General features: G+C 66.4%; 1 protein-coding gene across 2 annotated transcripts; it reads left to right on the top strand.

Moving 5' to 3' along the window:
• The first annotated feature begins 829 nt into the window (after positions 1-829).
• Positions 830-22,560, top strand: FLNA (filamin A). 2 transcript variants are annotated; one of them, XM_056108667.1, is made up of 48 exons: positions 830-909; positions 3,382-3,887; positions 6,107-6,355; positions 6,436-6,533; positions 6,612-6,759; positions 7,335-7,453; positions 7,533-7,610; positions 7,699-7,861; positions 7,945-8,145; positions 8,461-8,598; positions 8,693-8,816; positions 8,914-9,050; positions 9,141-9,334; positions 9,420-9,533; positions 9,603-9,746; positions 11,120-11,243; positions 11,323-11,483; positions 11,566-11,656; positions 11,739-11,908; positions 11,997-12,114; positions 12,202-12,464; positions 12,787-13,138; positions 13,224-13,397; positions 13,471-13,633; positions 13,711-13,871; positions 13,963-14,133; positions 14,279-14,402; positions 14,482-14,638; positions 14,924-15,113; positions 15,272-15,295; positions 16,959-17,206; positions 17,299-17,394; positions 17,527-17,629; positions 17,716-17,856; positions 17,936-18,064; positions 18,141-18,314; positions 18,397-18,558; positions 18,635-18,838; positions 18,912-19,064; positions 19,161-19,283; positions 19,368-19,634; positions 19,766-19,903; positions 20,033-20,148; positions 20,615-20,747; positions 21,252-21,428; positions 21,548-21,766; positions 21,842-22,042; positions 22,114-22,560. In XM_056108667.1, exons 2-48 carry the CDS (start codon positions 3,518-3,520, stop codon positions 22,299-22,301), a joined length of 7,692 nt encoding a protein of 2,563 aa, XP_055964642.1. In that variant the 5' UTR covers positions 830-909; positions 3,382-3,517; the 3' UTR covers positions 22,302-22,560. The 2 variants fall into 2 exon arrangements, with proteins under 2 accessions (XP_055964642.1, XP_055964643.1); XM_056108668.1 differs by lacking the exon at positions 15,272-15,295.
• Positions 22,561-25,076: the final 2,516 nt, after the last annotated feature.

Raw genomic sequence — 25,076 nt, 5'->3', positions numbered from 1 at the left:
GAGCAGCGAGGGAGCCCCTGGCATGGGTTGGAGGCCCCACGGTGGGTTCCAGAGGAAGGCCAGGGCCAGAAGTGGTGAAAGCAGTGGTGGGCGCAGGAGGCCTGTGGGATGAACTGTGCGCCCCAAAAGCATCGAGCACAGGTGGGCCAAGTCTTCTCCCCTTCTCCCCTCCTGCTCCTCTCTCCCTGCTCCCTCTTTTATGACGGCTGGGAAAGGAACCAGCAGGTAGGACTTTTCTGGGAAACCTGGATCTCAGGGGCAGATCTGGGTGCCAAGGGGGTACAGGTGCAGGGAATGGCGTGTAGGGGCTTCGAGTGACACCCACGCTGAGGAAGTGACATTTGAGCTAAATCTGAAGCTACCAGGAAATGGGCACAAAGAGGAAGAGGGCTACGCCTAGCAGTGCCAGGGTGTGGCTGTGCCCACCCAATTCACAGTCTCTGAACTCTGCGCTGCCTGCAGCACATCCCGAGCCCACGGAGCGCCGGCCTTCTGCGGGGGCTCAGCGGAGCCAGCCCGTGGTAAGGGGAAGCCGCACCTGCCCCTACCGGTGCGCAGCCCGCTCCGGGGGGCCACTGCCAGGCTTCCTGGAGAGGCCTCCGCCCCCTCGGCGGCGGCCCCGGTGGGGCGGTGAGCTCATCCCGGGAGGGCGGGTCGCCAAGAGGCCCGGGCGCTGGAGCCGCGGCGCCCCCCCCCCCCCCAGCTCCTGGGCGATTTTACCAATTAAGGCTTTCTCTCCGGGTCGGGCCGGGCCGGCCGGGCGCGGGGCGGGCGCGGGGGGGCTGCGCTTAACAAGAAGGCGGCGGGGGGGCGCATTCGCGTGGAGGCGCGCGGCGGCGGCCCAGGGACAGCAGCGGGGCCCCGGCAGCCAGGCGCCACCCCGCGGTCGCGGGCCCCGCAGGCCGGCAGGTGAGGTCTCCGCGCCGAGCGCCGCTCAGCGGTCAGCGCGCTACTAGCGGGCAGCTGGGTGGGCAAGGCCGCTGGAGGGGGCGAGGCCGCGTGAGGAACCTGTGGAAGGTGCCCTGGAGCCGGGAGCGCGGTGTCCGGAGCTGGGTCTGCGCCCAGCAGGGGCTTGGGGGAAAGGCTGCCTCGGTGGGCGGTAGGACATGGGCTCGCCCCGGGCGCCCGTGAACGGCAAGGCTGCCACGAACGGGCAGGAGAGATGGGCACTGTGCAGAGGAGCTTGAGTGCCACCGCGAGCACTCTAGGCCAGAGTGCCCCGGGGAGCCGGCCACCTAGGTCAGGAGAGCTGGGTTCATGACGGAGTGTGGCCAGGCCCAGCGGGGCCCTTCTGGACAGGACAAGCCCCGGGTTGGCTCCCGAGTCGGCGGGATTCGGAAGGGACAGAGGCAGCCACCTGCAGCTGCGGTTGCCCTCGAGGCGCGCGGGGGAGCATCTCCTGCGCTCCCGAGCTGCCTGTCCAACCTGGGACTCTATGCACAGTGCCCTTCTGGGGTTGCATCAGTTGAAGCACCCCACGGAACGGCCTGGCCTAGGGTCTGAGGACTGAGGGTGGGTGGGGGCGGGGTGTCGCTGACATCCAAGAATCCCCAAATAAGGGAAAATATGAAAGAGAGGGATCCGAGGACTCTTGGGGGTCTTCGGGACTGAGTCGCCATCTGCTGGTGAGCCTTGGGACTGCGCGCTCCCTGTCCCCAGCACGGACCGTTAACAACCCCCCCCCCCCCTTTTCCCTCAAAAGGGAAAAGAGCAGGAAGGCACGAACCCTAGCTCCATTTATTCCCGACTACTGCCGGGTCCGCCTGCTCTCCAGAGACTGACAGATGATTATGAACCGCAGGGTTGGTCCTTAGCGGTGAGAACCTACCCGTGACAGTCACTGCTCGGGAACTTGCCCCGCAGTGGGACAGTGGACCTGAAGGGCAACTGGGCCTGGCAGGGACAGCACCCCTTACAGAGCTCCCAGCCACCCCTACTTCAATTCCTAGGGGATGTGCCATGCTTTTGCACAGCCGTGTGTGGAAATAGTCCTCACAGCTGGTGCAGGAGACCATGCCACCACCCCTGGTGAATAAAAGCAAGTGGATTACGGGACGGGGGTGGGGGCAACTGAGTGTGTGGAAAGGCCAGAGAGATGCCCACTGGGCTGTAGCTCTGGGTAATGCCATATTTGGGCATGTTGTTGCGCCCACTCATGGGTTCTGTGCTGGCTGGCCTTAGTTCTCTCAGCTCCAAGTGGTCTGCTGCCCCGCCAAGGAACTGAACAGGAGGGAGAGAAAGGGAAACAGAACGAGAACACTTTGGGGGGAAAGTCCAGAGGAGCGGCACACCCTAAGAGGGAGGAGGAGTCGCCTTCAGGGGCTGCTGAGAGGGCAGTGTACTCCTGTGGGCCTTGGCCTCCATGCGGTGCCCTTGCTCCTGGGTCCCTCAGTTACCATTTGCAGCTCCTTTGAAGGCCTGGGCAGTGTGAGTCGGTGGGGGCCCCTGCTGGGCTTATTGGGCTCGCTGTGTGCCCCGTGCAAGGGTTTGGCCCTGCCTAGCCACCTCCTGGGTCACAGCGGGCTCGGGGTGGTTCCAAAAGACGGAAGGTTCCTGCTGCTGTCCCAGTGTCGCCGCAGCTGGGGGCTGACAAGCGGCCGGCCTCCTGCTTTCTGGGCCTCGCCCAGCTAGCGGCCTCTGCCAGTGTCCCTTGGCACGCTGGGCCCCTTGCAAGGCCGCTGGCTCCTGGAGCGCTGGTGACCTGCTGGCCCAGTGCCCCCATTTCCTCAGGGTGGGGTGAGGAGGAGGAAAGGCGGGAGGCAGGCGGTGGGGACCGGCGGGGCAGGTGGTCAGGGCCCAGACTGTGGGACGTGGGGGCGCCTTCCGAGGTCCGCGCTGCTGGCCCGCTCGGGTGCCCACACGCAGAGCGCTGGCATTGGTGTCTGAGCGGGTCGGGCTGGCCCCGGCCCCGGCTGCTGGGGAGGGTGGCGGGGTGCGGTCCGTGAACCCCGGGCGCTGGATGCCAGCGAACGGGAGACGCGGGGGGCCGCGGGCCGGGCGGAGCCCGAGGGAGTCAGGGCGCGCGAGCCTCGTCACCCCCTGCAGGGCCCTTGGGAAAAGAAAGTCCCTTGTAAGGCGTGCCCGCCAGAGACGGAGCAATCCAGCGCCAGACGCGGCTCAGGCCTTCCTGGCTGCAGCGTGTCCTGCAGGGCTGCCGCGAGACCGCTAGGATTGGGCGGGTCCATGCCCCCATTCGGGGCCCCACGACCCTCTGCAGAGCGGGGGTCGAGGCAAAACGGCTGACTGGTGCGTGGGGGGGGGCTTGGCAGAAGGGGGCATTCCAACGGGCGGGGCGGGGCGGGAGCGGCCCCGAGGCCCCACCCCGCGTCCCCGCCCCGCGGTGACCCCGCCCCCGACCCCGCCCCCTGCTCGCATTTAAAGGGCTCGCGCTTTCTCCGCAGCGCAACCTTCGGGTCTGCATCCACTCTGCGCGCGCCCGGCTGCCTGCGACTTTAATTAAAGGGCCGTCCCCCTCGCCCCGGCTGCAGCACCGCCCCTCGGTTCCTCGCGCCTCAAAATGAGTAGCTCGCACTCCCGGGCGGGCCAGAGCGCGGCGGGCGCGGCTCCGGGCGGCGCTGACACTCGCGACGCCGAGATGCCGGCCACCGAGAAGGACCTGGCGGAGGACGCGCCGTGGAAGAAGATCCAGCAGAACACGTTCACGCGCTGGTGCAACGAGCACCTCAAGTGCGTGAGCAAGCGCATCGCCAACCTGCAGACGGACCTGAGCGACGGGCTGCGGCTCATCGCGCTGCTCGAGGTGCTCAGCCAGAAGAAGATGCACCGCAAGCACAACCAGAGGCCCACCTTCCGCCAGATGCAGCTGGAGAACGTGTCGGTGGCGCTCGAGTTCCTGGACCGCGAGAGCATCAAGCTCGTGTCCATCGGTGAGGGCACGGGCCACCCCGAGGGTCTGGGCGGGCCCGGGTGGGGATGCCGCGCTTGCCCCCCGTCGGCCTCGGGCCGAGGCGGCCCGGCCCGGCCCCGGGCCCAAGGCGCAGCCCCGGCCAGCCCCGGGGCCTCCCGACCCCGCGAGGGCCTCGAGAACAAAGGCGCGGCCAGCCGGGCGAGCGTGCGGACCGCTAGGCGCCCCCGCCCGCCGCGCCCGGCTGGCCCGCGCCCAGGCTGAGCTCACATCCTCCGCGGGCCGCGCCCCCAGCCTCTGCGCCCGAGGTGGGAGAGGGTCTGGGGGAGGGGACGGACACTAGCCAGCCGCTGGCCCGGCGCCCGGGGCCCTGGCCGGGCCGAGCTGGAGGAGTGCTCGTAGCCGTCAGGGGCTCTCGTGCTTTCCGGCCCGGGAAGGTCAGGGCGGCCGGCAGAGTTGACTCCAACCTCAGTCTGGATCTTTCCCAGCTTAGCTGTGCCCCGGCGGGGGGTCAGAGAGCGCCGCCGCCTGCAGAAGTGTGCGGCGCCGAGAGAACCCGCCGGCGTCCTCCCGCCCACACGTGGGCCTGCCGTTGGGCTCTGGCGCTGCGCTGGCCGGCGCTGCGCTGCTCAGGCTGGCACTGATTCGCCTGCGGCAGCATCCCGAGGGCTTCTACACACGGGGACTGTGGGGCGAAGGTGCCACAGCGAGAGAAGGGCAAAGCTCTTTCTCAGAAGCCCAACGGCTTGGCAGTCGTGCCTCGAGCGCCGGCCTTAACAAAGCCAGGGACCAGGACTCGGTGCCCCCGACCCTCCAAAGCTGCTCCGAAGGGCCCCACCCCTCCCTTCGGAACACCTCAAGGCGGAGACCCAGCCCCCCACTCCCAGCCTCTGTCTAGCCAAGCTGAGTCATCTCTGAGTCTGGGGGGGGGGCAACCGGATGTGGGGAGGTGAGCCACACCCCAGCTATCTGGGGGAGGGTCTCCTCCCTCCTCCTCCTCTTGTGAGCTGGCTCCACCAGGCTTAGTTCCCAGGGCTTTGCCATATAAGGCAAAAAAATGTTGGAAAGCAGCAGTGATTAGGGGAGGGAAGGGGGTGGGATGGGGCGGGGCGTCCCACCAGACTGTGGCCCAGTCCCGGGCCTTCCCTCTGTCTGAGGGGAGGGGTCGGGCCAGCCTCTGTGCTGCTGTTCTTGGCCTTGCCGTGGGGGGCGGGGGGCGGGGGGCTGGGTCACCACGGAGGCCTTCACAGGGCTCTGCGAGTAGGGTCCTGGGGGGACGCCCCAGCCGGTCAGGCCTCTTCCACTCGCCCCAGCCTGAAGCCCCCTTCCACCCTGGTGGCCCCCACCGGGGGACAGTGCCAAGCCTCGGGGTGGGGCTCAGCAGCTGACCTCCGAGGCCAGCTGCCATCGATGGCCCTTTGGGGGAACACCACCCCCAGCTGACTCAGTAGATGAGTCTCTGGACCAGGGGGACAAGAGGGACTCCACCTGGGTGGCGGCCCGCGGCCCAGCCCCCACCCCAGAGCACCTGGGGTGGGGCCCAGCGAGACACCAGTACCCTCCCTAACCACTTCCCCTGCGGTGAGCCCAGGCGGCCCTTAAAGTGGTGGTCGACTGGCTCTGTGGAGGCAGACTCTGGGGCCCCCAACTGCAGTCGCGAGGCCCTGAGTCAGGGCCATCCCTCCTCCCCTCCCCTCCCGCCCTGTTCCTTTGGGTGCCCCACCCCACCCGCCTCTGCTGGGGCTCCGTATTCCCCACTTCGAGTGACTGGGGGACACTGAGGAAGTGGGGTGGGTGGGGCCCGCAGTCTCCACCCAGAGGGGCCTTGCCCAACGTCTTCACTTCCCCTGCCTCATGCCCCCAATCCGGGTACCCGGCAGTCTTGCCCAAACACCGTCACGGGCCTTCCTCTTCCGCACCCAGCCCCCTGCAGGCCAGCTCTGGGGTGACCCCTGCCCCTCCTGGCTGCCCTGAGACCCTGCAGAGAGAAACCGGCCTCGGCCTGCCCACTGGGCCAAGTCACCCTGCCTTTGGGAACCCCGCCTGTAGCCCGGGTCTCCCTGTCTCTCCTCTGGACCCCAGCACCCCAGCTACCCTCCGTTGGGATGCCCGACCACCCCATGCGAGCTGCGCCCATCCCTACCCCGACCTGCCTGCGGTGCCCCCAGCGCCCTGTTTCTGCGTCTGCGTGCCTGCGTCTGCGCGCGGCTGTGCCCACCGCTGACCCTCCTGCCCTCACAGACAGCAAGGCCATCGTGGACGGGAACCTGAAGCTGATCCTGGGCCTCATCTGGACGCTGATCCTGCACTATTCCATCTCCATGCCCATGTGGGACGAGGAGGAGGACGAGGAGGCCAAGAAGCAGACTCCCAAGCAGAGGCTGCTCGGCTGGATCCAGAACAAGCTGCCGCAGCTGCCCATCACCAACTTCAGCCGGGACTGGCAGAGCGGCCGCGCCCTGGGCGCCCTGGTCGACAGCTGTGCTCCGGGTGAGGGCTGCGGGGACAGAGGGGGGGGGGGCGCGCGAGGGGTCCCGGGAGCGCCGGCTCACGGCTCCCCCTCCCCACAGGCTTGTGCCCGGACTGGGACTCCTGGGACGCCAGCAAGCCGGTGAACAATGCGCGGGAAGCCATGCAGCAGGCCGACGACTGGCTGGGCATCCCGCAGGTAGGCCACTGGGGGGCCCCAGCGGGGCAGGGGAGCCTCCTGGGACACCAGATGACATCCTTCTTCTGCTGGCTCCAGGTCATCACCCCTGAGGAGATTGTTGACCCCAACGTGGACGAGCACTCAGTCATGACATACCTGTCCCAGTTCCCCAAGGCCAAGCTGAAGCCAGGGGCTCCCCTGCGCCCCAAACTGAACCCAAAGAAAGCTCGCGCCTACGGGCCAGGTGAGGGAGCCCAGCCGTCCTCCTTGCACGAGTGTCCCCTCCGTACGGTCCCCCGAGCACGGCCAGGAGTAATTCCTGAGTGCATGAACCAGGAGTAACCCCTGTGCATCGCTGGGTGTGACCCAAAAAGCAAAACACAAAAACAAAAATGAAACACAACTTGGGGCTGGAGCGATAGCACAGCGGGTAGGGTATTTGCCTTGCATGTGGCCCAACCCGGGCTCAATTCCCAGCATTTCATATGGTCCCCCGAGCACGGCCAGGAGTAATTCCCGAGTGCGTGAACCAGGTGTAAACCCTGTGCATCTCTGGGTGAGACCCAAAAAGCAGAAAACAAAAACGAGTGTCCCCTCCACACTTGGAGGTCCCAGCTAGCTACTTTCAGCGGTGCTCGCGGACCAAGTTCCACCGGCCCTGGCGCTCCCATGTCATGATAACCAGGGCTGCGGCAGGGACTAATAGAACATCCCAGCGGGTAGGTGCAGGCCTGTCCTGCCGCCACAGTGCCCAGCTCAGAAGGCCTAATGGGTAGTGTGTGTGGGGTGGCGACCCTGATGGCTTCTGGCACCCGACAGGCATCGAGCCCACGGGCAACATGGTGAAGAAGCGGGCAGAGTTCACGGTGGAGACCAGGAGTGCCGGCCAGGGGGAGGTGCTGGTGTACGTGGAGGACCCAGCTGGACACCAGGAGGAGGTAGGTGTGCCCAGCTGGCTAGCGGGCTCGGTGCCGTCATACCCCACCCAGGGTCACAGCTGCTGTCTTCCCCTCACAGGCAAAGGTGACTGCCAACAACGACAAGAACCGGACCTTCTCCGTCTGGTATGTCCCTGAGGTGACAGGGACTCATAAGGTGAGGCATCACCCCAGGGGCTGTGGGGAGGTGGGGCCCGGCCGGGGCTCCTGGAGCCCCCGTCACCAAGTGCCGCTCCTGGGTGCAGGTCACTGTGCTCTTTGCGGGCCAGCACATCGCCAAGAGCCCCTTCGAAGTGTATGTGGACAAGTCCCAGGGTGATGCCAGCAAGGTGACGGCGCAGGGCCCCGGGCTGGAGCCCACTGGCAACATCGCCAACAAGACCACCTATTTCGAGATCTTCACGGCAGGTGAGTGGGGCTCGGGCAGGGTGCTGGGGGCACAGTCGCCCCTGGAGGGTTGGGAAGTTGAGCTCTGCGGTGCCTTGTGGCAGGAGCCGGCACCGGCGAGGTGGAGGTTGTGATCCAGGACCCCACGGGGCAGAAGGGGACAGTGGAGACGCAGCTGGAGGCCCGCGGCGATAGCACCTACCGCTGCAGCTACCAGCCGAGCATGGAGGGTGTCCACACGGTGCACGTCAGCTTTGGCGGCGTGCCCATCCCGCGCAGCCCCTACACCGTCACCGTGGGCCAAGGTAGACGGGCGCTGCAGCCAGGCCCCCTGCCTGGCCCCCCGGGTCTCTGCTTCCACTGTCGGGGTGCTCTCTCCCCTCTTCTCTCGCCTCTCCCCATGCTTTCACCTCTGGAAGACTCGCTCCGGCTGTCTGGAGCCCTGCCGCTGTTCGCTCTGCCCACAGGCCCACGGTACTCGACTCTGCCTTCTGTCGGGGGCGGCGGGGGGGCTTCCTTTCTGAGTGTTCCCCCTGAGTTCTGAGGGCCGTGCCCTGGGGGAGGCGGGGTGGGCTGGCGCTTGGTGCCGGTGCCCGCGCTCAGCCGCTCTCTGCCTGCAGCCTGTAACCCGGGAGCCTGCCGTGCCGTGGGCCGTGGGCTACAGCCCAAGGGTGTGCGGGTGAAGGAGACGGCTGACTTCAAGGTGTACACCAAGGGTGCGGGCAGCGGAGAGCTGAAGGTCACCGTCAAGGGGCCCAGTGAGTAGCCAGAGATGGCCCGGGGGGAGCGGAGGTCGCTGCAGGGTGTCACCGGGCCGACCTGAGGGGACACCCCGCCTCCCATCTCCCGCAGAGGGCGAGGAGCGTGTGAAGCAGAAAGACCTGGGAGACGGCGTGTACAGCTTCGAGTACTACCCCATGGCCCCTGGCACCTACATTGTCACCATCACTTGGGGTGGCCAGAACATCGGCCGCAGGTGAGGCCCCGGCTCAAACGCCCAGAGCCCACGCAGGGCCCGGAACTGGCTGTCAGGGCAGCGCCTGCAGCACGCCTCTCCCTCTCCCCTGTTCCAGCCCCTTCGAGGTGAAGGTGGGCACTGAGTGTGGCAACCAGAAGGTGCGCGCCTGGGGCCCAGGGCTGGAGGGCGGCGTGGTGGGCAAGTCGGCGGACTTCGTCGTGGAGGCCATCGGGGATGATGTGGGCACTCTGGGTAAGTGAGCGCACGGGTCGGGGCGCCCGGTCGAGGGTGCGGGGCCTCCTTCCCGGCCCCCGGTGGGTGACAAGAGGTGGCTGTCCCCAGGCTTCTCTGTGGAAGGCCCGTCACAGGCCAAGATCGAGTGCGATGACAAGGGGGATGGCTCGTGCGACGTGCGCTACTGGCCCCAGGAGCCGGGCGAGTACGCAGTGCACGTGTTGTGCAACAGCGAGGACATCCGTCTCAGCCCCTTCATGGCCGACATCCGCGATGCCCCCCCAGACTTCCACCCGGACAGGGTAGGCCGTGCAGCCGGGCAGGGGCGAGGGGGCCCCCGGCGGCTGTGTCCCCCACTCAGGCCAAGGCGGGGGGGCCTCCCTGCAGGTGAAGGCGCGGGGGCCTGGCCTTGAAAAGACGGGCGTGGCTGTCAACAAGCCGGCCGAGTTCACCGTGGATGCCAAGCTCGGCGGGAAGGCGCCTCTGCGGGTCCAAGTGCAGGTGAGAGTCGAGGGGGAGAGGGGGTGAGGGCGTGTGGCCAGGCTGGCGCTGACCCCAGCTGCATTCCAGGACAACGAGGGCTGCCCTGTGGAGACAACGGTCAAGGACAATGGCAACGGCACCTACAGCTGCTCGTACGTGCCCAGGAAGCCGGTGAAGCACACAGCCATGGTGTCTTGGGGCGGAGTCAGCATCCCCAATAGCCCCTTCCGGGTGAGTGTCCCCCGATGACAGACCCGTGGTTCCCACATGAACCTCCTGTGGGGCGGCCGTGGCCCAACAAGTGCAGTCCCAACTCTACCTTCTCTGTCCCCAAGCCGCACTCCTGCCTTGGAGTTGGATTTGGATCTGCCGTCCGGGACGGTCGTGCTGGTCTGCATCAGGCACCACCACGTGCCCTCGGATCCCGGGGTGGGCTGTCTGACCAGCCCTGCTCTAAAGTTGGGCTGCGAGGGGTTGGAGAGAACCCAACAGGCAGGGCGCTTGCCTTGCGCTGGGCTGACCCAGGTTCACTTCCAGGCATCTCGTACTGCCCCGGCAGGTGTGACCCCCAAATCAAAAATACCTGAATCAAGTAGGTCTGTGAGCCTTTGGACAGCTGCCCTCAGGGCCCAGGGAGAGAAATCCCAGAGCCTGGAGCGGTGGCAGCATTATTTGAAAATAATGATGTTGGGGGCTGGAGCGATCGTGCAGCGGGGAGGGCTTTTGCCTTGCATGCGGCTGACCCGGGTTTGATCTCCAGCACCCCATATGGTTCCCCAAACACCCCCAGGAGAATTTCTGAGTGCAGAGCCAGGAGTAACCCCTGTGCATCACGGTGTGTAACCCAAGGGGAAAAAAGCAAGGAAATAATGATGCTGGAGGCCCTGGTCCCATCCACACATGCTCCCCGAGCACCACCAACTGTATCCCTCACACTGAAACAGAAAATGGAGATCAAAGCAATCGTCCAGCAGGGAAGGTGCTTGCCTTGCCCATGGCCAACCTGGGCTCCATGCCTGGAACCCCGAGCCCCTCCAAGGGTGATCCCTCAGCACAGAGCTGGGAGTAATCCCTGAGGGAACATTCTGGGTGTGGCCCCAGAACCAAATAAAAAAGTAAACTAGGAGTCAGAAAGGCAGTCCAGTAGGTAGGGTGCTCACCTTGCGTGCAGCTTGGATCCTCGGCATCCTGACCTCCATTAGGAGTGATCCTGTGTGTAGAGCCATGGGTGAGCCTGCACATCGCCGGGTGTCACCCCAAAACCAGAAGTGCTTTTTTTAAAAAGAAACGGTAAAGGTAAAGGCCCTCCCGTTGATCATCGATTTGCTCGAGCGGGCCCAGTAACGTCTCCATTGGAGACTTGGTTGTTACTGTGTCTGGCATATCGAATACTCTCGGTAGCTTGCCGGGCTCTCCGAGAGGGGCGGAGGAATCAAACTCGGGTCGGCCATGTTGGCCGCTTGTAAGGTGAACGCCCTACCGCTGTGCTATCTTTTTAAAAAGAAAGAAAAGAAAAATGTGAAGGTTCACCAGTTGCTACCCGAGATTTCCCAGTCCCGTCTCTCCAGCTGGTTCCCGCCTGCATTTTTGCTCTCTACCCACAGGTGAACGTGGGAGCTGGGAGCCACCCGAACAAGGTCAAGGTGTATGGTCCAGGGGTGGCCAAGACAGGGCTCAAGGCACATGAGCCCACCTACTTCACTGTAGACTGCACGGAGGCCGGACAGGGTAAGGGCCGCCTTGGGGCACGGGGACCAGGGGCGGGGCGCCCCACCAGACACTAACCTCTGCTTCCTGCCCCGCACAGGCGATGTCAGCATCGGCATCAAGTGTGCCCCTGGCGTCGTGGGCCCTGCTGAGGCCGACATTGACTTCGACATCATCCGCAATGACAATGATACCTTCACGGTCAAGTACACACCGCGCGGAGCGGGCAGCTACACCATCATGGTCCTCTTTGCTGACCAGGTGGGTGTCGCCGCCTGTGGCCCAGAAGCCCATTAGGGGTTCAGGGCTGGCTCTCTTAGCCCCGCGCCCTGTCTCCCTGCAGGCCACGCCCACCAGCCCCATCAGGGTCAAGGTGGAGCCGTCCCATGACGCCAGCAAGGTGAAGGCTGAGGGCCCCGGCCTCAGTCGCACTGGTAAGTTCCGGGCAGCCGCGGGTAGGCCTGAGAGCCTTAGCAGGCCCAGCGCCAGGGGCACAGACACATCCTGTCTCCCCAGGGGTTGAGCTGGGCAAGCCTACCCACTTCACAGTCAACGCCAAAAATGCTGGCAAAGGCAAGCTGGATGTGCAGTTCTCGGGACTGAGCAAAGGGGATGCGGTGAGGGACGTAGACGTCATTGACCACCATGACAACACCTACACGGTCAAGTACACACCCGTGCAGCAGGTGGGCACCTGTTCCCTCCCTCCGGGGCCTGCCGACGCCTGGCGCTGACTGTCTCTGACTCACCCCTTGGAATTCCCCCCTCCCCCAGGGCCCGGTGGGTGTCAACGTCACCTACGGAGGAGATCCTATCCCCAAGAGCCCCTTCTCGGTGGGGGTGTCCCCAAGCCTGGACCTCAGCAAGATCAAGGTGTCCGGCCTGGGCGAGAGTAAGTGGGGCCCCCCCGGCCAGGCTGGAGGGGCCCAGGACTGCCTGTTCAGGCCATCATGGTTGTACCCTCCTGTCATCTCCACAGAGGTGGATGTCGGCAAAGACCAGGAGTTCACGGTCAAGTCGAAGGGCGCAGGGGGCCAAGGCAAAGTGGCCTCCAAGGTCGTGGGCCCTTCGGGGGCCGTGGTGCCCTGCAAGGTGGAACCCGGCCTGGGCGCCGACAACAGCGTGGTCCGCTTTGTGCCCCGCGACGAGGGTCCCTACGAGGTGGAAGTGACCTACGATGGTGTGCCTGTGCCGGGCAGCCCCTTCCCTCTGGAAGCTGTGGCCCCCGGCAAGCCGAGCAAGGTAATCAGGGTACAGAGGGGCCCCCTTCAGACTTGCCCGCCCCTTTTTCATTTTTGCCCCCATCCATGGTCCTGCCCGGGCCGCAGGTGCCCTTCCCTGGTTGGGAGGGGAGCCCTCTTGAAAGGAGGTAGCCAGAAGGTCCCCTGGGGTCAGTCAAGGGGCAGGGAGTGAGCACAGCCTCCTCGAGGCGTGTGGGCTGGGGCTGCTGAAAGGGTGGAGAACTCCTGTGAGGCCGGGCCATGTCTGCATGCCCACTGAGCTGGGGGAGTGCCACAGCAACCTCCTCTTTGCTGACACCCACATCCCTTGCTCCCCATTCAAGACGCACGCGCTTCCCTGCTTCGATGCCTCCAAGGTCAAGTGCTCAGGCCCAGGGTTGGAGCGCGCCACCGCTGGCGAGGCCGGCCAGTTCCACGTGGACTGCTCCAGCGCAGGCAATGCTGAGCTGACCATTGAGATCTGCTCAGAGGCGGGGCTGCCGGCCGAGGTGCATATCCAGGATCACGGCGACGGCACACACACCATCACCTACATCCCGCTCTGCCCTGGCGCGTACACCATCACCATCAAGTACGGCGGCCAGCCCGTGCCCAACTTCCCCAGCAAGCTGCAAGTGGAGCCCGCTGTGGACACATCGGGTGTCCAGTGCTATGGGCCTGGAATCGAGGGCCAAGGTGAGGGGCCCCCTGGGGGGACGGGGGCAATGGGCAGACGTGTCTCCAGAGCCTCACGCTCCCCCCACCCCGTGCTGCACCACAGGCGTTTTTCGAGAGGCCACCACTGAGTTCAGTGTGGATGCGCGGGCCCTGACCCAGACTGGGGGCCCCCACGTCAAGGCTCGTGTGGCCAACCCCTCGGGCAGCCTAACTGAGACCTTCGTGCAGGACCGCGGGGACGGCACATATAAAGTGGAGTACACGCCGTATGAGGAGGGTACGTGCTATCACTGCAGGAGGGCTGGGGGCCAGGCCACGGGCACCCCCTCACCAGCACTGCCCTTCTCCAGGCCTCCATTCTGTGGATGTGACCTATGACGGCAGCCCCGTGCCCAGCAGCCCCTTCCAGGTGCCAGTCACTGAGGGCTGCGACCCGTCCCGCGTGCGGGTCCACGGGCCAGGCATCCAGAGTGGCACCACCAACAAGCCCAACAAGTTCACCGTGGAGACCAGGTCAGCGAGCACCCGGGGCTGGGCAGGGAGGTGGGTGGCCCGGGACCCAAGAGTCACCGGCTGTCTGCTTGGACCAGGGGCGCCGGCACCGGGGGCCTGGGCCTGGCTGTCGAGGGCCCGTCTGAGGCGAAGATGTCATGCATGGATAACAAGGACGGCAGCTGCTCGGTCGAGTACATCCCCTATGAGGCCGGCACCTACAGCCTAAACGTCACCTATGGTGGCCACCAAGTTCCAGGTGAGGGTGCCCGCTGAACAGGCCAGATTTGGGGGCCCTGATCCTCTCCTCCTGGTTTCACCTAACTGCCACCCTCTCTGCCCTCCTCCAGGCAGTCCTTTCAAGGTTCCTGTGCATGATGTGACAGATGCCACCAAGGTCAAGTGCTCCGGGCCTGGCCTAAGCCCAGGAATGGTCCGTGCCAACCTCCCTCAGTCCTTCCAGGTGGACACGAGCAAGGCTGGTGTGGCCCCACTACAGGTCAAAGTGCAGGGGCCCAAAGGTGAGTCAAGAGTCCGCGGAGCTCAAATGGGAAAAGCATCTGGGGGTCTGGCCTATGGGTGGGGATGGGTGGGCAGAGAACGGAAGTCTGTTCCCGGCCAGAGGCCCTGGGACTGGCTGAGGCTCTGGGTGTGGGTCGGGGCCAGGTCTGGTGGAGCCAGTGGACGTCGTGGACAACGCTGATGGAACCCAGACTGTCAAGTATGTGCCCAGCCGCGAGGGGCCTTACAGCATCTCGGTGCTGTATGGGGATGAGGAGGTGCCCCGAAGGTAAGGGGCTCCCTGCCCACCGGGAGGGGTGCTGGGGGGAGCACAGTGAGTCTGGCAGTCACTCACCCCTGCCCGACAGCCCCTTCAAGGTCAAGGTGCTGCCTACTCACGATGCCAGTAAAGTAAAGGCCAGTGGCCCTGGGCTCAACACCAGCGGCGTGCCCGCCAGTCTGCCAGTGGAATTCACCATCGATGCCAAGGACGCTGGGGAGGGCCTGCTGGCCGTGCAGATCACGGTGAGCGGCGCTTCCAGCAGGGGCAAGAGGGCCTGGAAGCTGGGCTGGCCCCACGTGGCCCTCGCACCCACTCATCAGCCCTCGGCTCGTAGGCCAGAGTGGGGATTCTTCGGGGTTCCTTCCCGGGTCTGGGCAGGCCCGGAACACAGGTGGACACTGGGAAGGGTCGGTGGGGATGGGGCTGAGCGCTGGCTTCCGGGATGCAGAGGTCGGATGGTGCGGGATGGGGCCCTACGGTGCCTGGCTGCAGGGTGGTGGCTGACCCCCTGCCGGACATGGCCGCAGGACCCAGAGGGCAAGCCCAAGAAGACCCACATCCAGGACAACCACGACGGCACTTACACCGTGGCCTATGTGCCCGACGTGACAGGCCGCTACACGATCCTCGTCAAGTATGGAGGCGACGAGATCCCCTTCTCCCCGTACCGCGTGCGCGCCGTGCCCACTGGGGACGCCAGCAAGTGCACGGTCACAGGTGAGCGGCCGCCGGGCAGCGCGGCGTGGCGCGGCGTCGGCGGTGGGGCTGAGGCGTGCCTGCGTGCGAGGGCTGCTTGGCGCGGCGAGTGGGAGTGGGGGCCGCCCCCTGAGTGACTCACCTGACCTTTCTCCTTGCTCTCTGCCCTCTCACCTCAGTGTCAATCGGAGGTCACGGGCTAGGTAAGCTGCTTGCTGGGGCCACTCCCGACGCCCCTCCTGCGCAGGGGGCAGCCTCCCCCCTCCTCCGTGCAGCCTCCCAGGCCGCTCCAGCTCCAGCTCGGGACAGGAACCGAGGGGGGGCGGGACGGTCAGGCCCAGGGAGGCCTTGAGCCGAGCATGTGTGCTCCGGGCCCGCTGCTCCGGGCTGGAGCGTCTTCCTGAGAAGTGGGGCTGCAGCTGAGAACTTCGGGGCAAAGTGCGTCCTGAGCGGCACCTTGCCAGGGGCTTTGGGGTCTGGGGATCTGGGGGCAGGCAGCTGCCCCTTCTCGCTTCTTCGTCGCAAGGGCTCCTGCGTGGGCCAAGGGGACGAGGGGTCTCCCCTGAGCAGTGGGAGTCCCCAGCCCCATGTCCCCGGCCGCTGCGTCCCAGCCCGGGTGGGGAGGCGCAGACTGCATGAGCGGGTGGGTCGGCTGGTGGTGCCTTAGCGCCGGCGTCGTCTGCTTGGGTGGCCAGCATGGCGGAGGCCAGCGTGGCCTCAGAGCCCCAAAGTGCCCTTGGTGGCGGGCCGCCCTCCCCGCCTCCCTCCCCTCCCTCTCCCCCAGCAGTGACGTTATTCACACGGTCCCCATGTTCGGGCGTGGGGCCAGCAGCCCCGACCAGGCGATAGCCACCGGGCTCAAGAGCTTAGGAGGGCCGGGACCGGGTTTGGCTGAGGGAGTGTCTGTCTCCAGGCACACGCGGGGCCGAGCCTTCAGCTAGGGCCGAAGTCGCTTAGTTAGGGGCCAGCTGGAGGGGCGGCCCACCTGGGTGCGGACTGCGATGCGAAGGGCCCGGGAGCACTGGGTTGGAGCAGATGGGGAGCGGGGCGGGGTGTCAGCCAGCAGGTGGCCGGAGCCATTAGCCAGTGACGGACCCGGCTCGGGGACACTGGGGCCGGGTGGAGGGCGGGTGCCACTGGAGCTCAAGCCCAGTGGGGTCGGGGCTCCCAGCTGCTTCCCCGGTGGGGCCGGGCTGCAAGACGCACTGGCTGCCAGGCTCACAGCCCCGGCCCAGGCCGTACGTAACGTCACTGTCCCTCCCCTTTCCTCCGGCACTCTGGGGCCCTGGAGGTGGCTCTGCTGCGGGCCCCTGCAACTGACTGCTGCGCTTGGGCCCCCTCTGCCTTGCCTGCTGCGCTGCTCTGTGCTGACCCTCCGCCTCCCCGCTCCCCGTTCCCTGCCTGTTGCGGGCTGAGCTGACCCCTCACTGCGAGCCTCCGGGCGGCGAGCGAGCGTTCTCAGTTGTCAGGAAACTCCAGTTTGCCCTTCGGGCCAGGGGGCGGGAGGCGAGCAGCACAAGCCCCACACAGCAGCAGGAGCTCACCTCAGCACGCCTGCACACAGCGCCAGGCCAGGCCGCCGGGAGCAAGGGAGCTGTGCGGCCCCAATACTGGTGCTGGGCGGCAGGGAGGGGGCACCGGCACACGGGCCGCCCCAGACCACGGGTGCCAGCCAGTGGGGGGCCCCAGACATGACTCCGCGGATTGAGGGGGCTCCAGAGAACCTTTCCTGCCTTCTGAGAAACCACTCACCGGCCCAGCTTGGGGGAGGGCGTCGGCTGCTGGGTGGCGGCAGCAGGAGGCCTGGCAGTGCACGACCCCCAGCTCACACCGTGCCCCCGTTTGGGGACCTGTCCTGCCCCCCAGGTGCTGGCATCGGCCCCACCATCCAGATCGGGGAAGAGACGGTGATCACCGTCGACGCCAAGGCAGCAGGCAAGGGCAAGGTGACTTGCACCGTGTGCACACCCGACGGCTCGGAGGTGGATGTGGACGTGGTAGAGAATGCGGACGGCACGTTCGACATCTTCTACACGGCGCCGCAGCCGGGCAAATACGTCATCTGCGTGCGCTTCGGGGGCGAGCACGTGCCCAACAGCCCCTTCCAAGTGACGGTGAGCAGCGGCCGGTTGCCAGGACTCTGCGGATGGGGCCTGCCCCTCGGGGCCCCTCCAGGAGTCTCCTGCTCTTGTGCCTTGCTCCACAGGCTCTGGCTGGGGACCAGCCCGTGGCGCAGCCCTCGTTGCGGCCTCAGCAGCTGGCCCCTCCGTATACCTACGCCCAGGGTGGCCAGCAGACCTGGGTATGGCCCGGCCCGCCTCATCTAGCCCTGGGTGTGGGTATCTCCAGGGGCTTCTGTGAGGCCCCTTTCTGCCGCGAGTGAGGCGGGGGACACTCTCCGCACCCCTCACTTGGTACCTTGTGTCTCCTGCAGGCCCCGGAGAGACCACTGGTGGGAGTCAACGGGCTGGATGTGACCAGCCTGAGACCCTTCGATCTCGTCATCCCCTTCACCATCAAGAAGGGGGAGATCACTGGTGAGTTGGGGCTGGCGGAAGCGGGATGCCGAGGCCAGGGCCAAACACCTGAGCCGCCGTAACCCTGCCCCGTGGCTGACCTACAGGGGAGGTACGGATGCCCTCTGGCAAAGTGGCACAGCCTGCCATCACTGACAATAAGGACGGCACTGTGACCGTGCGCTATGCGCCCAGCGAGGCCGGCCTGCATGAGATGGACATCCGTTACGACAACATGCACATCCCAGGTGCGCCAGAGCCCCGGGGCGGGAGGACCCCAAGGGCACGGCGGGGGCCCCCTGTCACAGGCTCCTCTTCCTGCCACAGGAAGCCCCCTGCAGTTCTATGTGGATTATGTCAACTGTGGCCACGTCACTGCCTACGGGCCTGGCCTCACGCACGGGGTGGTGAACAAGCCTGCTGTCTTCACTGTCAACACCAAGGATGCAGGAGAGGGTGAGTGGCTCCCAGGCCAGGTGCTCAATCCCTGCGGTGCCCCTGTCGCCCTGCCCTGACACGCTGCTCTCTCTAGGGGGTCTGTCCCTGGCCATCGAAGGCCCATCCAAAGCAGAGATTAGTTGCACTGACAATCAGGATGGCACGTGCAGCGTCTCCTACCTGCCGGTGCTGCCCGGCGACTACAGCATCCTGGTCAAGTACAACGAGCAGCACATCCCGGGCAGCCCCTTCACGGCCCGGGTCACAGGTAGGCCAGGCCCCGGGCAGCAGGACTGGGAGCAGGTGGGAGTCACCCCAGGCCCTCACTCAGCACTGCTCTGCCCGCACAGGGGACGACTCCATGCGTATGTCCCACCTGAAGGTGGGCTCTGCTGCGGACATCCCCATCAACATCTCTGAGACCGACCTCAGCCTGCTCACGGCCACCGTGGTGCCACCATCGGGTCGCGAGGAGCCATGCCTGCTAAAGCGACTGCGCAACGGCCACGTGGGTGAGAGGCGGCGGCTGCGGGAACGAGGGGGGGAGATGGGGCCCCTCGCACTGGCTGACCCCACTGCTGTGCCCAGGGATCTCCTTCGTGCCCAAAGAGACTGGGGAGCACCTGGTGCACGTCAAGAAGAACGGCCAGCACGTGGCGAGCAGCCCCATCCCAGTGGTGATCAGCCAGTCAGAGATCGGAGACGCCAGCCGTGTGCGGGTGTCGGGCCAGGGCTTGCACGAAGGCCACACCTTCGAGCCCGCCGAGTTTATCATCGATACCCGTGATGCAGGTAGGCAGGCGGCCCAGCCCGCGCATCAGAGGCCACAGGTAAGGTACCCTGGCTCAGGGCTCTCCCTCCGCAGGCTACGGTGGGCTCAGCCTGTCGATTGAGGGACCCAGCAAGGTGGACATCAACACGGAGGACCTGGAGGATGGCACATGCAGGGTCACCTACTGCCCTACGGAGCCTGGAAACTACATCATCAACATCAAGTTTGCCGACCAGCATGTCCCAGGTGAGCAGGGCACCTGGCTCGGCCCCTCGTGGCCACTGTCCTGGGTCCACCCGCAGAGGATCACCTGCGGTGCCGGTCTGTGCTTCCCTCCCACAGGCAGCCCTTTCTCCGTGAAGGTGACAGGCGAGGGCCGCGTGAAGGAGAGTATCACGCGCAGGCGCCGGGCCCCTTCGGTGGCTAATGTCGGCAGTCACTGTGACCTCAGTCTGAAGATCCCGGGTAGGGCCATGGGGGAGTACCCGTGGTGGTCCCAAGCAGAGGCTGAGTTCTGGGGCTCTGGCTTACCACACTCTCCCCCTATAGAAATTAGCATCCAGGACATGACGGCCCAGGTGACCAGCCCATCGGGCAAAACCCACGAGGCCGAGATCGTGGAAGGCGAGAACCATACCTACTGCATCCGCTTCGTGCCTGCCGAGATGGGCATGCACACGGTCAGCGTCAAGTACAAGGGCCAGCACGTGCCAGGGAGCCCCTTTCAGTTCACCGTGGGGCCCCTGGGAGAAGGAGGAGCCCATAAGGTCCGTGCTGGGGGCCCTGGTCTAGAGAGGGCTGAAGCCGGAGTACCAGGTAGGCTGCTTCCTGCTCTGCAGCTGGTCTGTGTGGTCTGAGGAGGCGTAGCACCATTGCACTGACCCGGGGTGGGGGGGTGTCTGAGGCCCGGGGAGCTGCCCTCCCTCATGATGCACCGTGTCCCGCAGCCGAATTCAGCATCTGGACCCGAGAAGCTGGAGCTGGGGGCCTGGCCATCGCGGTGGAGGGCCCCAGTAAGGCCGAGATTTCCTTTGAGGACCGCAAGGACGGCTCTTGTGGCGTGGCCTATGTGGTCCAGGAGCCAGGTATGGAGACTCCGACGCCCACGTGGCTTCGGCGTAAAGGTCCCAGGGGCCAGCTGGCCATCAAGGGAGGCGGCAGGCTCCCACACTGGCCAGCAGAGCCTCCCCGATGGCCCCATGCTCTCTGTGCAGGTGACTACGAGGTCTCCATCAAGTTCAATGAGGAGCACATCCCCGACAGCCCCTTCGTGGTGCCTGTGGCCTCTCCGTCTGGCGACGCCCGCCGCCTTACTGTTTCTAGTCTTCAGGTGAGGCACCGAGAGAAACCGCCCGCGGGGCTCCTGGACCCGGCCAGACCAGAGCCAAGCCCCGAGCATGCTCTGTGCAGCCCTGCTCGGGGTGTGGCCTCTGCTCTGGCCTGGTGCAGCCCACGCTGGGGGTCGGCAGGCAGCATCCCTGCCCACCGCGTGGAGTTTTTCTCGTGTCTCAGGTCTAAAGGCTTTGAACAGAAGCCTGTGCCCCTTGAGCACGGGCCTGAGGTTTAAAGAGGGACAGCCTGCCAGGACTGGGTGCTGCCCTCCCTCCCTGCTGCGGGGGCGCGGGGCAGGGCCTATAGCTTCCGCTGTGCTTCAGATCCATGGCTCTCCCTCTTTAAACCGAGTTGGACGCCGAATGGGTAAGTGCCACCCTGCAGGCCTCTGACTTGCGGGGCCCTGCTCCCCTCCCACGTCCCTCCAGAGCCTCCCTGTCTAACCACATGTGCTGTGCTTCCAGGAGTCAGGGCTAAAGGTCAACCAGCCAGCCTCTTTTGCAGTCAGCCTGAACGGGGCCAAGGGGGTGATCGATGCCAAGGTGCACAGCCCCTCAGGAGCCCTGGAGGAGTGCTATGTCACAGAGATTGACCAAGGTGAGGCGGCAGCGCGGCTTCCTGGCAGGGCTGGCCAGCTGGCTGAGCGCAACTGAGACTGGAGAAGGAAGGTATAGCTGCTGCCAGCTGCTGAGACAGTCCCTCAGCACAGGGACCGCTTTCCTGCGTAGGACCCCAGTCCTGAGAGGGGCCAAGTCTAGCTGTGGGAGAGCTGGGGGACCCGGGTGCTGAGCCTCCCGCCCAGTCCTGTCCCTTTCCCACGGCAGCAGCTCGAGCGAGTGGCTGCCCGCCTCTGAGTCCCGTATATGTGTCAGGTGTGTGATGCTCCTAGGAGCCCTTCCAAGAGGCGGGCTTTGGCTTATGAAAGACCTCAGTCCCCGGGAGCATCCCTCGGGTGCAGGTCTGTGCTGTGGACTGTGGGTCCCTGGCCTGGCCCCAGGGGCAGCAGAGGCAGCAGAAGGGGCCACGCGGAACTGGTGGGCCAGGGCTGGCGCTCAGTCTTGGCAGGAGCCCGGGCTCACAGGCTGCCCCTCTGCCCCTCAGATAAGTATGCCGTGCGCTTCATCCCGCGGGAAAATGGCGTCTACCTGATCGATGTCAAGTTCAACGGCACCCACATCCCTGGAAGCCCCTTCAAGATCCGAGTTGGGGAGCCTGGACACGGAGGGGACCCGGGCCTGGTGTCCGCCTATGGAGCCGGCCTGGAGGGCGGAGTCACAGGTCGGTGGGCGTGGCGGCCAGGGCCCCTGCTTGGCCGTGGTGTGGCGGTGCCAAGGCTCTGCCGGGTCGACTGCGAGGACATGGGCTGCTGCTGATCAGCTCTGCTCTCGTGCCCCCAGGGAGCCCCTGTGAGTTTATTGTGAACACGAGTAACGCCGGCGCCGGCGCCCTGTCGGTGACCATTGACGGGCCCTCCAAGGTGAAGATGGATTGCCAAGAGTGCCCCGAGGGCTACCGTGTCACCTACACCCCCATGGCACCGGGCAGCTACCTCATCTCCATCAAGTACGGCGGCCCCTACCACATTGGAGGCAGCCCCTTTAAGGCCAAGGTCACAGGTGAGTCCTCCCCCGCCGGCCTGCGTGCCCACCGCGTCACCTGCGCCCCGCTCAGCCCTGCCGCTCGCCCCGCAGGCCCCCGCCTCGTCAGCAACCACAGCCTGCACGAGACATCGTCGGTGTTTGTGGATTCCCTGACCAAGTCAGCCAACGCCCCGCAGCACGGCCCCCCCGCGGGTGCCGCCGATGCTAGCAAGGTGCTAGCTAAGGGCCTGGGGCTGAGCAAGGCCTACGCGGGCCAGAAGAGCAGCTTCACGGTGGACTGCAGCAAAGCAGGTGGGTGCGGGAGCCGAGCGGAACGGGGCAGGGAGAACACGGGGCGGCAGCTGATGCCCGTCCCCTTCCAGGGAACAACATGCTGCTGGTGGGGGTGCACGGCCCCCGGACGCCCTGCGAGGAGATTCTGGTGAAGCACATGGGCAGCCGGCTCTACAGCGTGTCCTACCTGCTCAAGGACAAGGGCGAGTACACGCTGGTGGTCAAGTGGGGCGACCAGCACATCCCAGGGAGCCCCTACCGCATCCTGGTGCCCTGAGCTCCCTGCTGGAGCCGGCAGCGCCCCCGCGCCCCTCGCAGCCCCTCCTCTCCGCAGCCCTGGAGTCCCGGCCAGCTGGCCGCCCCGTCACTGCAGCCGCCCCTGCCCCGCGCTGCTCACCTGCCTCCACTCGGGCAAAGGAGAGAGGCAAGCAGATGTCCTCTTCGGTTCCGAGGGTGCCGAAGGGTGCTGTCCCGTGTACCCCACTGGTTCCCTTTCCTAGCCGAGAGGAATAAAGTTCTGCTTCTGTTGTCCTAAGGGCACTGTCGAGCTTTCTTCTGAGGGGGAGGGTGGGAGCAGGGCTCGTGTGCGCCCCCCCCGCCCCCTGGTCTCGACCAACCTCTGCCTCCCAGACACGAAATCGGTGCCAGACAGGGGGGTGGCAAGGGGACACCGGGCCTGGCAGGGTCCCCGCTACATAGGAAATGGTGCCAGGGTAGCAGGACCAGATCAACAGCCCAGGCTGGCCTCGACAGGTAGGTAGATTGAAATCATCCTTGGCCCTTAGATAAGTGACTGTCATGAAGCCCTGCGCGTGGGACAGCGGGTGCCCTCACGCCCCCTCCCCCCCACACACACACCCTGCTCCCTCTGGCCCTCCGTGGCCTCTGAAGCACCCTGCCCCATCTCGGACACTCCAGACCCAGGGCTGTGCAGTTCAGGCAGGTGAGACACAGGGGAGCAGGAGGTAAAGCCATGGCACCACCCAGTTCTCAGAGCACCAACCTGGCATTACCCCAAACATGCCAGAGCAAAACAACGCCCAATTGCTCAAGGCCCCACAACAGAGTCCCTCTTCACAGCTCCCTGCACAGGCACTGAGCACACAAAGGCTCTGGCCCCCTCCCAACCCCATACTCGGGGGTCCCCAAGTCCATCCTACCTGGCTAAGCCTCCACGCCAGCTCTGACAGTACAGCTGTTCCCTCTAGAAAAATCCTGAGCCTGGTGTTCCACAGTTCTCCAAAGTGGTCGTGATCCATTGGTGAGGGACTGCCTAGAGGCAGTCCCCAACCCCTGCCCAGCCTTACCTGGCAGTGCCCTCACGAACTACCTTGTTGGGGACAGGCAAGCAGGACAGTAGTAGGACAGGGGCATGGTCCCCAAATGGACTCTTCCTTGGGCCAGATCCACCTGAGGGTGCCAGCACCCCAGTCACGTCAGGTCCAGCCAGTGGTTGCCGCTTGTGGGAAGCCGCCGACGCCCCGGTCCCAGAAGAGCCAGGAAAGCTACAGGGCAGTCCCGCATGCCCCGTCTGTGGCCTGGTGTGTCACGGTGGGAGGGGGCAGCGAGTCTCCTGTCCTTCCCAAAGGGTCCCAGGCCTGCCCCAGCACGGGGCTCCAGCCAAGGCCTGACTGACCGGGGGCTCCAGGTCACAGCCAGAAGCTCAGGGGTTGGGGGCACGCATCACCACACCCTACAGGGCTCGCGCTAGGCCGGCCACAGCCCCGTGGCACCAGGTGCCAGGGGAGGGGAGATACCCACGCGGTGCCCAGCCAGGAGGAGCAGCCCCACGACCAAAGGGGCCCCTGGCGAGCCCAGGCTTGGTCAGCGAGTGTCCCCCAAGGGTGGCCCCGGCCGCCTCTGCTGCGTGTGCGGGTCAGTCCGAGGAGCAGCCCGGCCCGGGGCTGCGGCCAAGGGCCCAGCGGCGCCCTGGGAGTCGGGGTGCAAGGGAAGGCGCCTCACTCCCGCCCGCCCTCCGGCCCGGGGCACCTCCATCCATCCGCAGGCGCCTGGGCCTGGGCGGGGGGCGCCCTCAGGACCTCCCGAAAGGCCGGGCTGCTCCCACCCTCGACCCTCTTCCCGCGCCCCAGGGCCCGGATCCCCGAAGGGGCGCCTGACACTGCCCAGCCGCGCCCCGCTTGAGCCACTCGCGGCCAGGATGCGGGACCGGCCCGGGCGCCGTGGGAGCTCGGGGAGGGGACGCCGAGGGGCCGGGCGCGGTGGGGGCCCGGGGAGGCCAGGCCGAGGGGCCGAGAGGCCGAGGGAAGAACGGGGAGGCCGAAGGGCCGGGCACAGTGGGAACCCGGGGAATCCATACTGAGGGCCCGAGAGCTCGGCGGGAGCCTGGGGAGGCCAGGCTGAGGGGCCGAGAGGCCGAGGGAAGCACGGGGAGGCCGAAGGGCCGGGCACAGTGGGAACCCGGGAATCCATACTGAGGGCCCGAGAGCTCGGTCTTGACTGAGGGGGCCAGGCCCGGTGGGAGTCCAGGAAGGCCAGGCTGAGGGGCTGAGGGGCCGTGGGGGGGCAGGCTGAGGGCCGAGGGCGCGGGGGGGGGGGGGGGGGGGGGGAGCTCAAGGAGTCCTACTGAGGGGGCCAGGCCTGGTGGGAGTCCAGGAAGGCCAGGCTGAGGGGCTGAGGGACTGAGGGGCCGGGGGTGGGGGGGGTGGTCAGGCTGAGGGCCAAGGGCGCGGGAGGGGGCGCCCGGGAGACCAGGCTGAGGGGAAGGGCGCGGGAGGGGAGCTCGAGGAGTCCTACTGAGGGGTCCAGGCGCGGCGGGGGGCCGGGGAGGCCAGGGGGGCCGGGCCGAGGGGCCGAGGGGCCGAAGGGCCGGGCACAGTGGGAACCCGGGGAATCCATCCTGAGGGCCCGAGAGCTCGGTCTGGACTGAGGGGGCCAGGCCCGGTGGGAGTCCAGGAAGGCCAGGCTGAGGGGCTGAGTGGCCGTGGGGGGGCAGGCTGAGGGCCGAGGGCGCGGGAGGGGAGCCCGGGGAGTCCACGCTGAGGGGGCCGGGCGCCAAGGGAGGCGGGCGGGGCGGGCAGGCTGAGGGGCCGAG

Source organism: Sorex fumeus, unplaced genomic scaffold, assembly GCF_029834395.1.
Source record: "Sorex fumeus unplaced genomic scaffold, SorFum_2.1 ptg000232l, whole genome shotgun sequence".
Taxonomy (NCBI): Eukaryota; Metazoa; Chordata; class Mammalia; order Eulipotyphla; family Soricidae; genus Sorex; species Sorex fumeus.
Note: the sequence above shows the minus strand (reverse complement) of the source record. Positions and strands in the feature narration are given on the sequence as shown.